This window comes from Lissotriton helveticus, chromosome 2_1 (genome assembly GCF_964261635.1).
Source record: "Lissotriton helveticus chromosome 2_1, aLisHel1.1, whole genome shotgun sequence".
In the NCBI taxonomy this organism is placed as follows: Eukaryota; Metazoa; Chordata; class Amphibia; order Caudata; family Salamandridae; genus Lissotriton; species Lissotriton helveticus.
The window spans coordinates 517,009,057-517,022,680 of NC_136059.1; the positions used below are offsets into that span (position 1 = coordinate 517,009,057).

The following is a 13,624-nucleotide window of genomic DNA, read 5'->3' on the forward strand; positions in this document are numbered from 1 at the left end:
CGAACATTTGAGAAAATACCTCCAAGAAAATCCTCAGATCACTTTCCGTAAGGGAAGAACTTTACGTGATGAACTTAGTCAAAACTATGTCACCGAAAGGGGTAAAAGAAAAAAAGACACGCGCAGTGGTTTTACATGCTGCGGCAAATGTAAAGCGTGCAGAAACAGCAGGAGTTGTAAAAGTCTGATTATTCCGGGGACTAACAGAGAATTTATAATTCGCAAACATCTTACATGTAATTCTGCATACAGTGTATATGTACTGACTGATATGCCCGTGTAATAGATGGTATGTGGGAAGCACCAAACATGAGGCCAAGAAGAGAGTATTAGAACATCTGCGAGCCATACGCTCCCACAACAAACTGTATCCTGTCGCTAGACATTTTTTCGAAACACATATGCAGGATGAAACCTTGTTACGTATGGTGGTAATAGATTCTGTTGATCTGGGTATAAGAGGAGGCAACTATGAATTATCCCTTAGAAAACTGGAATCTAAGTACATCATAGATTTTCAATGCTTGCACCCAATGGGACTGAATATGAGTGAAGAATTGAAGGTTCATTTATATGAATGAATTATGTACAGAATATTATTTGTAGAGTTGTCAGCCGTCTGTTTCTGATTTTAATATTTTAATTTTTCAGATAAATGTGGAGGACTAATGGCAATTGCATGGCATGACACGGCAATGACTTCTGACGGATCAGGAGTATTATAGAACTAAGGACTTCATGACATTTATGATGATTGAATTAGGCCTTTTAGAATCTTAGGCTACTAGGACAATATGAATTAGCCCACTTGGGCGTAACTTATGTTGATGAATGTTCAATTTTGTATTGTCTATGTCAAATATCAAACTGATCAAATAGACAGGGTTGAATTACGCCATTATCATGACGTGCACATTATCGTATGCATAAAGAAATATATGCGCACTTGCTTCATAATGAAATTTGTACGTATGCAAAAATACAGGTTTAAACAAGTTCGACATTCAAAATGCTTTTGAATAAGTGTATGTATTTTGGATACGATATATGGCATATTGATGTACATATTGAATGCGATTTTGACTAGTCTAAAATGTCCTCCCCATTTACTTGGGTTATCACATGACCTACACGTTGGGTGTGTTTTGGGAATTTAAAAATGGTCGTTTGTTGTCGACCAGACGAGCGTGAACAAGCCGTAAAGGTGAAACGCGTTGACTTTTTTCCTGTCAAGAATAAAGGATTTACTGCAAACGCTGAGTGTCCAGGTCTACTTCTTGATGTGAGAGGTATTTGGAGATATATATATATATATATATATATATGAAGCAGTTGTTGCCCAGATTGGTGTCGGCGCTCGTTATTTTCAAAACGTGGTGCAGTTTTTACGACGGGGCACGTCGTTTAAATATTGCATCTGATTCCCCGAGGGGAAATAAAACGCACTCACCCGTCTCAGTTATTTGACAGCGGTTTATTCAGCAACCAATAATGCTGAATAAACCGCTGTCAAATAACTGAGACGGGTGAGTGCGTTTTATTTCCCCTCGGGAAATCAGATATGTATATATATATTATTAGCAAAAGATTTCCCATGTACCTCTCTTGTAGCAGTCATGCTCCCTTAGTGCATTTCCTTGCACAGTATAATTCAGGACTTGGTCTTGCGCCACACCAATTTCAAAGTTCACCAGCCGCCACGGACTTCCACGCACACACGTTGACTTTCAGAGCCCTGACTTTGGCTCAGTATAATCCATGTCACCATTAATCCTTTCGCAAAAGATGCTTTGAAGTGCCTCTCTCTGCCTCCCCTTACAGTCTCTAGGTGTTTTTATATGTGTGATAAATATCAGTTATCTCTCCTCCTCAGCGTGATATATACACACGCAGGACTGGCCCAAAGACAGTATCCTGTCTCGTGCTGACGCATTTCAAATTAGCACGCATTCCAGGTGGCACTCAAGCAAAAGACTGTTTGCTTATTGGACAATGCTGCAAACACTAGAGTTTGGCTAAGGCCCAGAGTGCCCCAACCCAATGCCCAATATTCTGCACACTCCAATCTGCCACACTCCAATACAAAACAATCGGCCACAATCCAATCTGCCCCCCATACAATCTTCCTAACCCAAAACAATCTGCCCCACTCCGGTCGGCCCCATTCCATTCCAAAACAATCTGCCCCATTCCATTCCAAAACAATCTGCCCCACTCCAATCCAAAAAGAAAAACGCCAGTCTCAAACCGCCTCACTCCAATCCACCCCATTCCAATACAATCCATTCCACTCTACGACACTCTCTGCCACTGAACTCTGCTCACCTCTACGACACTCTACTCTCCCACTCCACTTAACAACACCCTTACTCCAATAAATCCAGTCTATGACACTCTACTCCTCCGACTCCACTCTAGGACACTAGCAAATGACAAATAGCAACATTCCACATAAATACACCCCACCTCATGCCACATAATTCCAATCAGAATAATTTCACTCAATGGCACACAGTTCCACATTACAGAATTCCACTCTACACATTTCCAAGCCACACCAGATAATTCGGCAACAAACCACATAATTAAACTGCACAGCATACCATTACACAACACAAAATAAAATTCTGCATAATTACACTCCATGACACGCAGTCCCACTCCACATAATTCCAGTACACTCCAAACCATATAATTACTACCAACAGAATTCCACGGCACACCATGCCATATAATTCCAATACACACATCCACTCCACACCACACAATTCCACAACTAATAATTCCAATCCAACCCACATAATTGTACTCCAAGCCACATACATCTACTCCACTCCATAACACATGGGTAAAAGATATTGTAATTTACAACGCCAATAGCTCTAACTCTCGCAAATGCGAGACCTATTGGCATTGCCAATGCTTGTTTAGAACTGTAGTTGATTAAGTGCCTCAAGGAAAACTGTCTGGGTAAGGAGATGAAGGCTGTAAATCAACATTACTGTCTTTAAATGCTTACATTACTATTATTTTTTCCTTTAGTGGAGACGAGGTGTTACAGTGTGTTCGTTGCCTTTTGACTTGCACCAACTTAAATAAACAAGCATTAGAAATGCAATTGGGCTCGGATTTATTTGAGTTTGAGCTAATGGCATTGTAAATGCCAATGTATTGTTGCTATGTGTTATGGAGTGTGTTCATGTGGTGTGTACTGCCAGTGATCTCCTTGTGAGTGTGAGAATATTGCACCGTTACTGCCTGTGATGTCCTTCTTGTGAGTGTCAGAAGCTTGCACCTCTGCTGCCTGTGGTCTCCTTGTGAGTGTAAGAAGCTTGCACTGCTGCTGCCTGTGATGTCGTTCTTGTGAGTGGGAGAAGATTGCACCTCAGCTGCCTGTGGTCTCCTTGTGAGTGTAAGAAGCTTGCACAGCTGCTGCCTGTGATGTCCTACTCACTACTCTACTCACTACTCTTCACTACTCTGCACTCACTACTCTGCACTCACTACTCTGCACTCACTACTCTGCACTCACTACTCTGCACTCACTACTCTGCACTCACTACTCTACTCACTGCACTCTCTACTCTACTCTCTACTCACTACTCTACTCACTACTCTGCACTCACTACTCTGCACTCACTACTCACTACTCTGCACTCACTACTCACTACTCTACTCACTACTCTCCACTCACTACTATACTCACTACTCTACCTTCTACTCACTACTCTACTCACTACTCTACTCACTACTCTACTCACTACTCTACTCACTACTCTACTCACTACTCTACTCACTACTCTCCACTCACTACTCTACTCACTACTCACTACTCTACTTTCTACTCACTACTCTACTCACTACTCACTTCTCTACTCACTACTCTGCATTCACTACTTTACTCACTACTCTACTCTACTCACTACTCTACTCTACTCTACTCACTACTCTACTCACTACTCTACTCACTACTCTACTCACTACTCTACTCACTACTCACTACTCTACTCACTACTCACTACTCTGCACTCACTACTCACTACTCTGCACTCACTACTCTGCACTCACTACTCACTACTCTGCACTCACTACTCACTACTCTGCACTCACTACTCTACACTCACTACTTTTGATAAAAGTGCTAATTATGTGGCAAGTTCATAATTATGCTGTAAACCCTGCATCCAAAGTGACAGAATTGCATATTTTTCTGACCCTCGCAATTTTCTATTGCTTTATTAACATGCCATTTGTGAAAGGCAAACAAAACGTGAACATTCTAGTTTCAAACAGTGTCCATAGTTAGCCGCACACTTGAACGAACAACTCCAACAATGCCTCCCTTCTGGGAACAGAACTTGTTTTTGACAGTGCAAACTGTACCTTTTATTTTAGTAAAAATTATACACCCCTCTCTATATAATGAAGGACTGTTCTGTCATTTTACTGCGAGCAACCAAACAACATAGTCCACTATGTTAATTACTATGTTCAATGTAAAAAAATCCGTTTGGAAAAATGAAAAAAAATATTTTGAAGCGTGACTTATGTACCAAAAGCGTGAAGAGTGACACGTGGAGTTGATTCATATCTGTAGACCAGAGTGAAGATGTCTGATTCTGATGCAAAACTAGCATGTTATGTGTGTAGCAGAAGTAGCATCTCCGACCCCAATAACACAACAAACACCGCTCACCTATCAAACCGCGCGTGACATGCAGGCAGTCAGCTGTCTGTTGATTCCTCTTTGAGGTTGGTGTCACGCATTTACAGCAGCAGGCGGAGTCATCCATGTCGTGTTCGTTTTATCCCGAGGAGCCCACCTTCGCCGTTTCGGGGGCTTTGTGTACTGTCCACACTTGTTTTTACAGCCCTACAGACGGACAACATAAAGATACCAAGCCTGCAGTATCTCCTTTCAACAGAACATCCGTTAAGATAACTCACAGGGTAATGCGCCCCTGCAGCGCACTGCAGGTGACACGAAGGTTCTGCTTTTGCAGGGATAAACTGCCTGAATGCAATTCAGTTGAGAAAAGTGGTTAAGTGACATTTCATTTCCATCACTGGCAAACAGCAAATTCAACGAAAGTAACTCGACATGAAAACACGTCATTGTTTTTCTCCTCTTACACATCGCACACGTATCTCTCCTTTTTGGAGCAGTGCAATAGTGTTTGATGCTTCCTCGCTGTGGTGTCTTAGGAAGCCCATATTCACAGTAAATATAGCGCGTTTTCAAAATAAAGAGTCGTGTCACTGGCACGTGCATGTAATGTGACTCAGCAGATTAACCGCTCCCTGCTGTGACCTGCTGTCATGCTTCAGATGTCTGTTGATCGAGTACATTTACTCCATTGAATTGCGAGTTATAGGCTTTACTATGTCCTATACAAAACAGAAATCACAGGTTGTTACCGCGTCAGTGTTTTGTTATTTTTTTAGTGAATGGTTTCAGTTTTCACAAATAGACTTTTAATGATTTAATTAAATCGTATTTAAACAACCCTGATTTTAAAAAGCGCTGCATATAACGAATGTTCCTTTTAATCCTTTTTACTGTTCTATTTTTTTATCACATTTTATGGTTAATGACTGCGTCTGCTCTATGTAAAAAATGCAATATGTTATTTCCTCGAGTAATGTTGCAAAGAATTCGTGTATTTTTCTTCTCTTTCCCAAAATTGTTACTTTCACATCGTCATCAGATTCTCGCACAAACTCTCTACCCGTAGATATTAGCTTTTGCATTGCTGACTTTAAGCACATTTTCAAAAGAAAGTTATTTAAAAAAATATATATATATACGCACAGATTATTTCGGCTGGAGTAAAATGTTAAACGGCAATCGCTTCAATTAAGAACAGTCTAGGAAATCACCCGCCTTCACTACGGGTAAGTCCCCTAGATGAAATCATTTTTGGTAGTTTTATATTGCACTATTCGACTCGAAGGTATTAGGTCGCTTTACAACAGCACCAGTTGCTTTAACACAAGGACACATTATTATTTATTTATGTATTAATTTATTTTTGGAGGGATGGGGACATTAAGTGATTTGCCTAGAATCACAGGAAGTTTAAGAGACGCCGAGACTCGATTATCGTTCCCTAGTCCCAAACTCGAAGCTCTGTCTGTAGATCCACGTTCTCTCCCCTAGACTTGTACTTTGGGTATTTTTATCTAACGGAGGCTGTAGTGATGGTTCATGTTTCCGAAGTCTTGGCAGGGAATGGACGGCTCGAAACACCTGGAAGGTGTAAATCAGAGGCAGGGTAAACATTTCACGTCTGAACACATGACAGACCCACAGGGCTGAGCTCGCTGCATTTCTCGGCTGGAAAAGCAGAAATCTGCAGGAAACCAGAATCGATAAATCAGGTGGTGACCCTACGCTCATAAACATGTCTTTTTTATAAACCAAAAATGTGAGATACGGTCTCCGCCCAGTGCAGCGTGAACAGACAGGGGTTTGATTTGGTCAAAAAACGCCGAAGACAGTCATGCACACAAAAGCGAATCCCAGGGCTAGGTAGCATGCCAGTAAACCCGACATGTACACTTTTAACCCCTTCCATCAGAGTTGCAGTCTCTTCAACCACAGCAAACCAAACAAGTTCTAACAGAGCTTTAATTCTTACTGCCAAGATTTACAAACCTCTCTGTTTGAAATGCTTCATAAAAAAGGCATGTCCCTTTGCAGCGCTTAATGCTAGCTGACCCGCATCTAGGCGCCACAATGATTGGCGCATATGAATCAAGAAATCGAAGTCATTTTAAGTGAGGGAGTCACAACTCGAAAAACAACGTGTCTCGCAAGTTAGAAACGAAACCCGCACAGAAGTGTACGCACAATATTGGAGCCGGCTTGCACTGATATATTGAAATTGCATTTATATAGCGCTTCCTATTTGGCAGCATTTTGAAACTCCTGTGCAAGCTGATTCAGATTGCACTGTGCCCTTAAAGCACCCCTAGCTCACAAGGCGCCATGCTACAATAGGTAAGCTGGTTTTTTTACCTTTACATTTTGTCTTCTCTTCTTTCAAACAATTCCTAGTGCTACGCGTTAACAACAATCTGTAGACATGTTTTTTACTACCTCAGACCTAAGTTCCTGTTACTCATTTTATGTCGTTGATACATTTCGAAAAGGATGCTGGTTTCTTTGGAACGTTTGCAAGTTACAACTAATAGAACAATGCATTCAGAACTGTGTAGGCAGCTCAGGAGAATAGTGTACCTGCTGCAGAATTCCGTATGAAGATTCAAGCCTTCATGCTTCTGAGGTCGATAAAATCGAGTGTCCCTGATTTATAAACCAGCGCTTCTCCGTTGGACAGCGAGCTCTGGTAGTCACAAGGCAAAGACAACCGATTAATAAAATGAAAATCAGTATTTATTGTCAATAGCTGACTAATATCCCTTCGTGCATGAGTGTGGGTTAAATATGTGTACATTGAATTCGATACTAAGCCTCTGGGATGGGTGGGAACAAATCGACATGCTCGCCGAACGAAAGATTTATCCCCCTGACAGCTCCTCGGCACTGGAACAGTAAAACTCCAAATGAAAGAAGCAAGCTGCCGAAACCGCGATAAACCCATTCATCCCCTGAATAAATATGCTCGGACTTGCACCCACCCACAGGAGGCGCAAACAAACACTGAGGCCCTTAAAACCACTTTTAAAGCTGCACGACCTCCACCGCTTCCCGCCCGGTGCGCGTGCCAACTGTAACATGATGCCACGGCCATGTGTGTGTGTGTTTATGACTTTTTGTATGCAATGCCATGGTGAACGCGCTCGCACCATCTGGATTGCATTACACGGGCACTCTGACAGCTCCTAATTAAGATTAATCACTCGGCCGTGCTCGTTCGCGCACACAATATGCCACATCGGCCACGCGTAAATTACTTATAGCCTATCAGGTCAAAGCTACAAAAAAAACAGCACAGCGAAGACGAATCACTAGGCAGATACCAGAAAACACTAAGGAATGTGCCTGGAAAGAGCCCTTTCTGAATTCCTTCTTCTTTTGAACGCATAAGTTCTCGGGAAGCTCCGTCTCCCCACTTCGTGGAGGCGGAGGCCCGAGCCCTAAAAAAGGTGACTGCCATTGAACTGGTCTGTATGATCTGCATGGTCCAGGTAGGATCTCACACTCTGAAGGATATCTCACATGAACGTACCAGTTTTTGTCCTAAACGTCTTCTATATAACAAAACAAATGCCAATACTGCTTTCCTTGCTTCTCTTCTTACTCTTTAATACATGCGGATTATAACAACATGTAAAACCACAATTTGTTGGTCAGAATTAATTCCGACCAACAAATTGTGGTTTTACATGCTGTTATAATCCGCATGTATTAAAGAGTAAGAAGAGATGCAAGGAAAGCAGTATTGGCATTTGTTTTGTTCTATATTGGTCAGTGGCTTGGCCTTACTGTGGAGAGCCCAAACCCAGTGGTGGTTTTTGGTCTAAACGTCTTCTGAGCATTAAAAAATATTATCCTGCTTTTATCCTAATGTTTAAGGGGTTAATGTGAGAAACCCACATAGACAGGAATAATAAACACAGGAACGATAACGCCTGGTGTGTTCCATTAATAACAGACAAAATGGAAGCAAAAATAAATAAACATCCTAGATCGATTCCATTGTACGCACCCAGCACGACAGCCGTCCGGTTCTCATTTGGGTAATGTAGTTGCATATTACTTACATATGTCATTACTGGTGTAATGTCCACCAGTAGTTAATATCACAAGGCCAGCCTCGGCAACATTTCACATTTCTCTTTCAGTAAGTCCTGAAAAGTATAGAGTGCATCTTACTTTTTATTTTCACTCTAAGGCACATAAGCATTTCCAATCTTAGATTAATAAAGGTAATAAAGACCTTCCCCTACGTACTGTGCATCTAAACAAGCTATCTGCGTCAGGAAGCTATTTTAAACCAACGGCTATTTTCTTTGCAATTAAAGATAGATTACTAAAACGTTTAAGGCACTGATTCGAGTACAACCACCAGCCACCTCGTTGTATTAATTACGTTTTTTATTTCAGGTAGATCGCTCGCCTTCCTTCTATTTTAAGACCTATAAGTCAACTATTCTTTTTTACTATCATACACGGGACATTCTGAATAACGTTTCTTTGTTTTACCTCTACGACATATAGGGACAATTATAGGCGGGCATCCATACCGGTCAGCCAGTGACTAAATGGGAGCAAGTGCAAACCGGCACTTTGAGCTATCCATGGGTTGCATAGACATATCCCCTGAGAGGGGCCTTTGCGTCACAGTGCCTCTGCCCGTTTCGCATAAAATATTGTGTCCTTCTGCAAGACATGACCTGCGCCTTACCTTCACAGCGCCCCTGTTATGTTTCCCACCGCCACCACCTTCCATCCCGGCTCCACAGCCACCACCGGCCCTGTTGTTGACAGCCGCGGCAGCCATGCTGACATGTCGACGATACCATCTGCAATAGTCCCAAAAGGGGGGGCTGGGCTAGGAAATACGTCAATCAGACTAAAATAAAAAGCACGTCGATAGCGCCGGCGTCGTCTCTTGAGCAGCATAAACGGCCGCTTTTTAGTAAGACCTGACTTTGTTAATAAGAATTGATATTTATTGTTTTCAAATTGCTGATTATTCACACCCCCATTTGTTTAGTCAAGTGGTGTTTTCTGCAACCTACTCTTAAAGGGCGAGTACGCCTGCGCAGAATCTCGACCAACGAAAGATTCTGCATTCTCTAAATATGTACGTGCAAAAAGAACAGGCTGGCAAGTAGTTTGGGAGCAACCAAATGCGATTGCCATCTTAGAATGGTACCAACCTGGAACTCCTTATGTTACTACAACCCTGAAGAAAACGAGGATTTATGACGCAACTGCCATTGTCTTATTTCAAAATAAGCTATATATAATTGCAAATTAGACGTATGCACTAGACGTGCATTAGAGCAGATTTATAATCAAACATATATTGTCTGATAAATGACGAATGATTTGCAACGTAAACGAGTTTTCTGCACTTTAGAGAGCTGGACTTGATTTAGCTTGTCCATCTTGAATCTTAAAGGTAATCACATTTTTATTTCTTAATAACTCCACGTGGAGCAAAACGTGACCTGAAAATATTGAATGTGATACCTCTTGTAAATTATGCTTGCTTTCTATGAATGCAAATGCTGTTCTTAGCCAGCTCAGGAGGATGTTTCCTCCTCAAATGTTGCCATTTCTTCCATTCTTCCTTCCCGACCTCAGTCCCAGGTCAAACAGGATTACTTTAGAAGCCATCCCAGAGTCATTGGATGATCATACAACTACTTTAGAAGTTATTTTAACATCTTCAAGCTCTTGAAGTAATCAGCAATGCTTAGAAACCTGTGCTCTATGATTTGAGGATGACTTGAAAATGAGTGTTTGATGACTTCACAAGGTGTGACTATTCCTGCTGACTTGAGGATGACTTGAAAATGAGTACCCAATGACTCCACTAGCTGAGGTTGTTCCTGATGATTTCAGGATGATTTGAAAATGAGTGACTGATGTCTTCACAAGATACGTTTTCTCTTGACGATTACGACTTTATTAAAATAAACCCTTTTTCACAACATTGGAATAACAAAAGATTAAAAAATAAAACTATACATTTTTAAATCTATGCTTTGCTGTTCCTTCATGTCGGCTTAGAGCTCACTGTGCCTTATTAGCAGTATTGTAGTTTATGAACTGTAAGTAGCAAAAGTATTTATGTGACAAAAGCAGTAACCTACTTAACTGAACTATCACATAAAATACACATTTGTGAGCTGCATGTTCCATGTTTTACTTTGTGCCGACACATTGATCCTCAATGCTACTTTATGAAGAGTGAAAACTGGGACTAGACAATACCCAAAACTCTTCAGCAAGTGATTTAACCCTCAAAGTTGTGTTACTCTGGTTAAGTTGCTTGCATATTACTGGACACACAAAGAATTCAACAGCATGTGCCTAACCCCTGTGAGATGTTTAAAATGCAGCCTGTTTGTGACCAATCAAATAAGCAAAATCAGATTTATTGTCACATTTATACTTGGTGCCAGTTATAGATAACTACATGTATTTCCCAAACTCTGCTCTTTCAGGAATATATTAAAGCCAAAGGAAGAAATAATGGTGATGCCACACATTACTAGCTCATTGTGTGATTTGGTTGCATTGTGGGACATGTAGTCTTGCTTTTCAAGACGTAAATACCTAACCATAGATAAACTGCAAATTGTAAAACCTCGGCTGGCTAAAGTTTCATCTGAATGGATACAAATACGTAATCTGCATTATTTGCATTGTGCAGGCTTATAACGAAAAAGCCTAATGGTAACAACCCCTTTTCAGACTTGATGTAGAATCACAGGATTGTGAGCGGACACTGAGCTTCCCTGGTTCCCACTTCAGCAGTATTAAATCTTTAACGCATTCATAATCCCCTCTCGCTTTACAGCAGGCCTTGAATAGAAGTTAATTGTTCAAAGGCGTTCCCAGATGCATTGCTTCGAGCTATTCATGCAGCACAGTGGGTGGTAAAGAGCTGTGAGTCTTGAGGAGACATTCAGCCAGAGGCCAGTGTCGCCCACCCTCTTCTAAACTTCATCACAGCTACGGGACGCGGGAGGGATTTGCCTTAACAATGATACAGTACGTCTTTAATGAAGCGTTATCTTACAGTGTTTTGTCCCAGCAATTGTCATAGGAACAATTTTAATACTCGGGCTCACATAAATATTTAGAACCGTGACTTGTGGAGTTTGCGCAGTATAAAATTAGTGGAAACAAAATGCCTTTTAGATAACATGCATGTTAGACCTGCCATCTTCTGGGTGGTCTCCCCCTATTTTTTTTCTCTTTTTGCCTCACATTTCTTTTCCACCAATTCTTTTTATGTGGCCTTAGGTCTCCGAGTGCCTCACCACTGCTAATCAGTGCTGAGGCACAGGTGCGCCTTCCTAAAATGGTGGGGTGGAAGAGTTTCCTAAAATGGACGCCTGCTAGAAATTACCTCAGAGCTCTTGCCCATAGGATAGCATTAGGGGGTTCTTGAACCTTCTGGTCCACTCTAGTGACCTGGGCCTAGGCTATATAAGGGAGGACACTGGGCGGCCATTTTGTCATTACCGGGCTGGCTGGAGTGCAGACTACAGTGTCAGGGGGATTGTGTCTCAGGCTAATCTGACTGCTCCTAGGGGCTGCAAGTTAGTTGTGGGTGCTGCCCTCCTTCCTGTTGATCTGGCCCTGCCTGTGAGAAGATTGCAAGTACCACGTCCCAGTGTGGCCACCCATCAAGAGGACCAATTTATTTCAACAGCTGGTGAGAGTGACCTTGCCCTAGCCGCAGAAACCTTACAGGGTGGTGCTGTGTGCTAATAAGGCAACGCGGAATAAGGGATTTTATTTATTTATTTTTTTTTTTAAACCTTTATTGTGCAGAAATTGCTCACAAATACGGGCCTACAACCCATCGGGCCGGCCACCACAATTATAGAAGCACATTGGTCAGGACAGAAGCTCCAGCAGGGTACCACAGTAATCCAAACGGGAATCAAAGGCGAAAAGCCACAGAGCAACCACCACGAGCAGGATGAGAGAAGGTTGATTTTATAATAGAAGAAGGGGTATAGCAGAATAATGGCAATCATGAAGGTCCAGAGGGCCGTGGCGGGCCGCGAGCAAGCAGTAATACAGAACGCAGGAAAAGTAAAAAAGAACAGTTACATTTTAGCAAAGGCAGAACGTGAGTCCCACATTAATAAGCAATTGCAACCGCTGCCCAGCGCCCACCCACCACTACGAGAACACACAATGATACACAGAACGGAAAATAGGCTTGCAAAACAAAGAGCCCTCCGCTACAACAACCCAGGGGAGGGAAGAAAAGAAAAAGGGGGGGGGGGGGAAAGGGAAAGGACATCGGGGAAAAAAAAAGGGGGGAAGAAAGAAGGCGGCATCACAGCATGCGCCCCATGGCTAACAAAGCACTCAAAAATAGACCGGCACAGGGAACCCGTGGTAACAGGAGTAATAGATGCATAGTAAACCGCAACGGCGGGGAGACCAGAAGGCCCATGCTAGCAAAAAACACCCCAGGGGGCCCACATGCAGACACCGCGTCCCGAAAAAAGGGGATACATAAGAGCCATAGAACCAAAAAAGGAAAAAAAGGGGGGGAAAACAAAATGACAGACCCCCCCCACCCCGCACACCCCACCCTGCACCCCTGCAGAAGGCTATGGCCTACCCCCCCAGCAGCGTGCCTGTCGCCCTAACCAGAAACCCGAAATATAGAAGAGTTAAAAGTAAAGAAAGAACCACAAAGACAAAAAGAAGGGGAAATAGGGAAACAACGACGGGAGAGGAGCCACATAATCAAAACCATCAGCTCCCACCCCCCCGTCCGAACATACTTAGTGCCCACGGGAAGATAGTAATTACAAGGATAAGTCCAGGAAAATGAAGGAGAATCGAACATAGTCATACAGTCACAAACGGATCATCCGACCATACCGCAAAATAATAGTCCACCGAGGCAAGTTCATCTCAACCCTGTCCTCATCTATCCAAAGCCGT

General features: G+C 42.4%; 1 protein-coding gene across 2 annotated transcripts in view; it reads right to left on the reverse strand.

Annotated features, from left to right (window-relative positions):
• The window catches only part of TRIM23 (tripartite motif containing 23), a 712,673-nt gene extending 702,935 nt beyond the window's left edge, over positions 1-9,738 (reverse strand). Inside the window, exon 1 of one of the 2 annotated variants that reach the window (XM_078675155.1) lies at positions 9,375-9,738. In XM_078675155.1, the coding sequence (XP_078531281.1) occupies positions 9,375-9,470 (96 nt within the window). In that variant the 5' untranslated portion in view covers positions 9,471-9,738. The remainder of the gene's footprint in view (positions 1-9,374) is intronic. The other variant, XM_078675156.1, reaches the window with a different exon arrangement.
• Between the last annotated feature and the right edge of the window lie 3,886 nt (positions 9,739-13,624).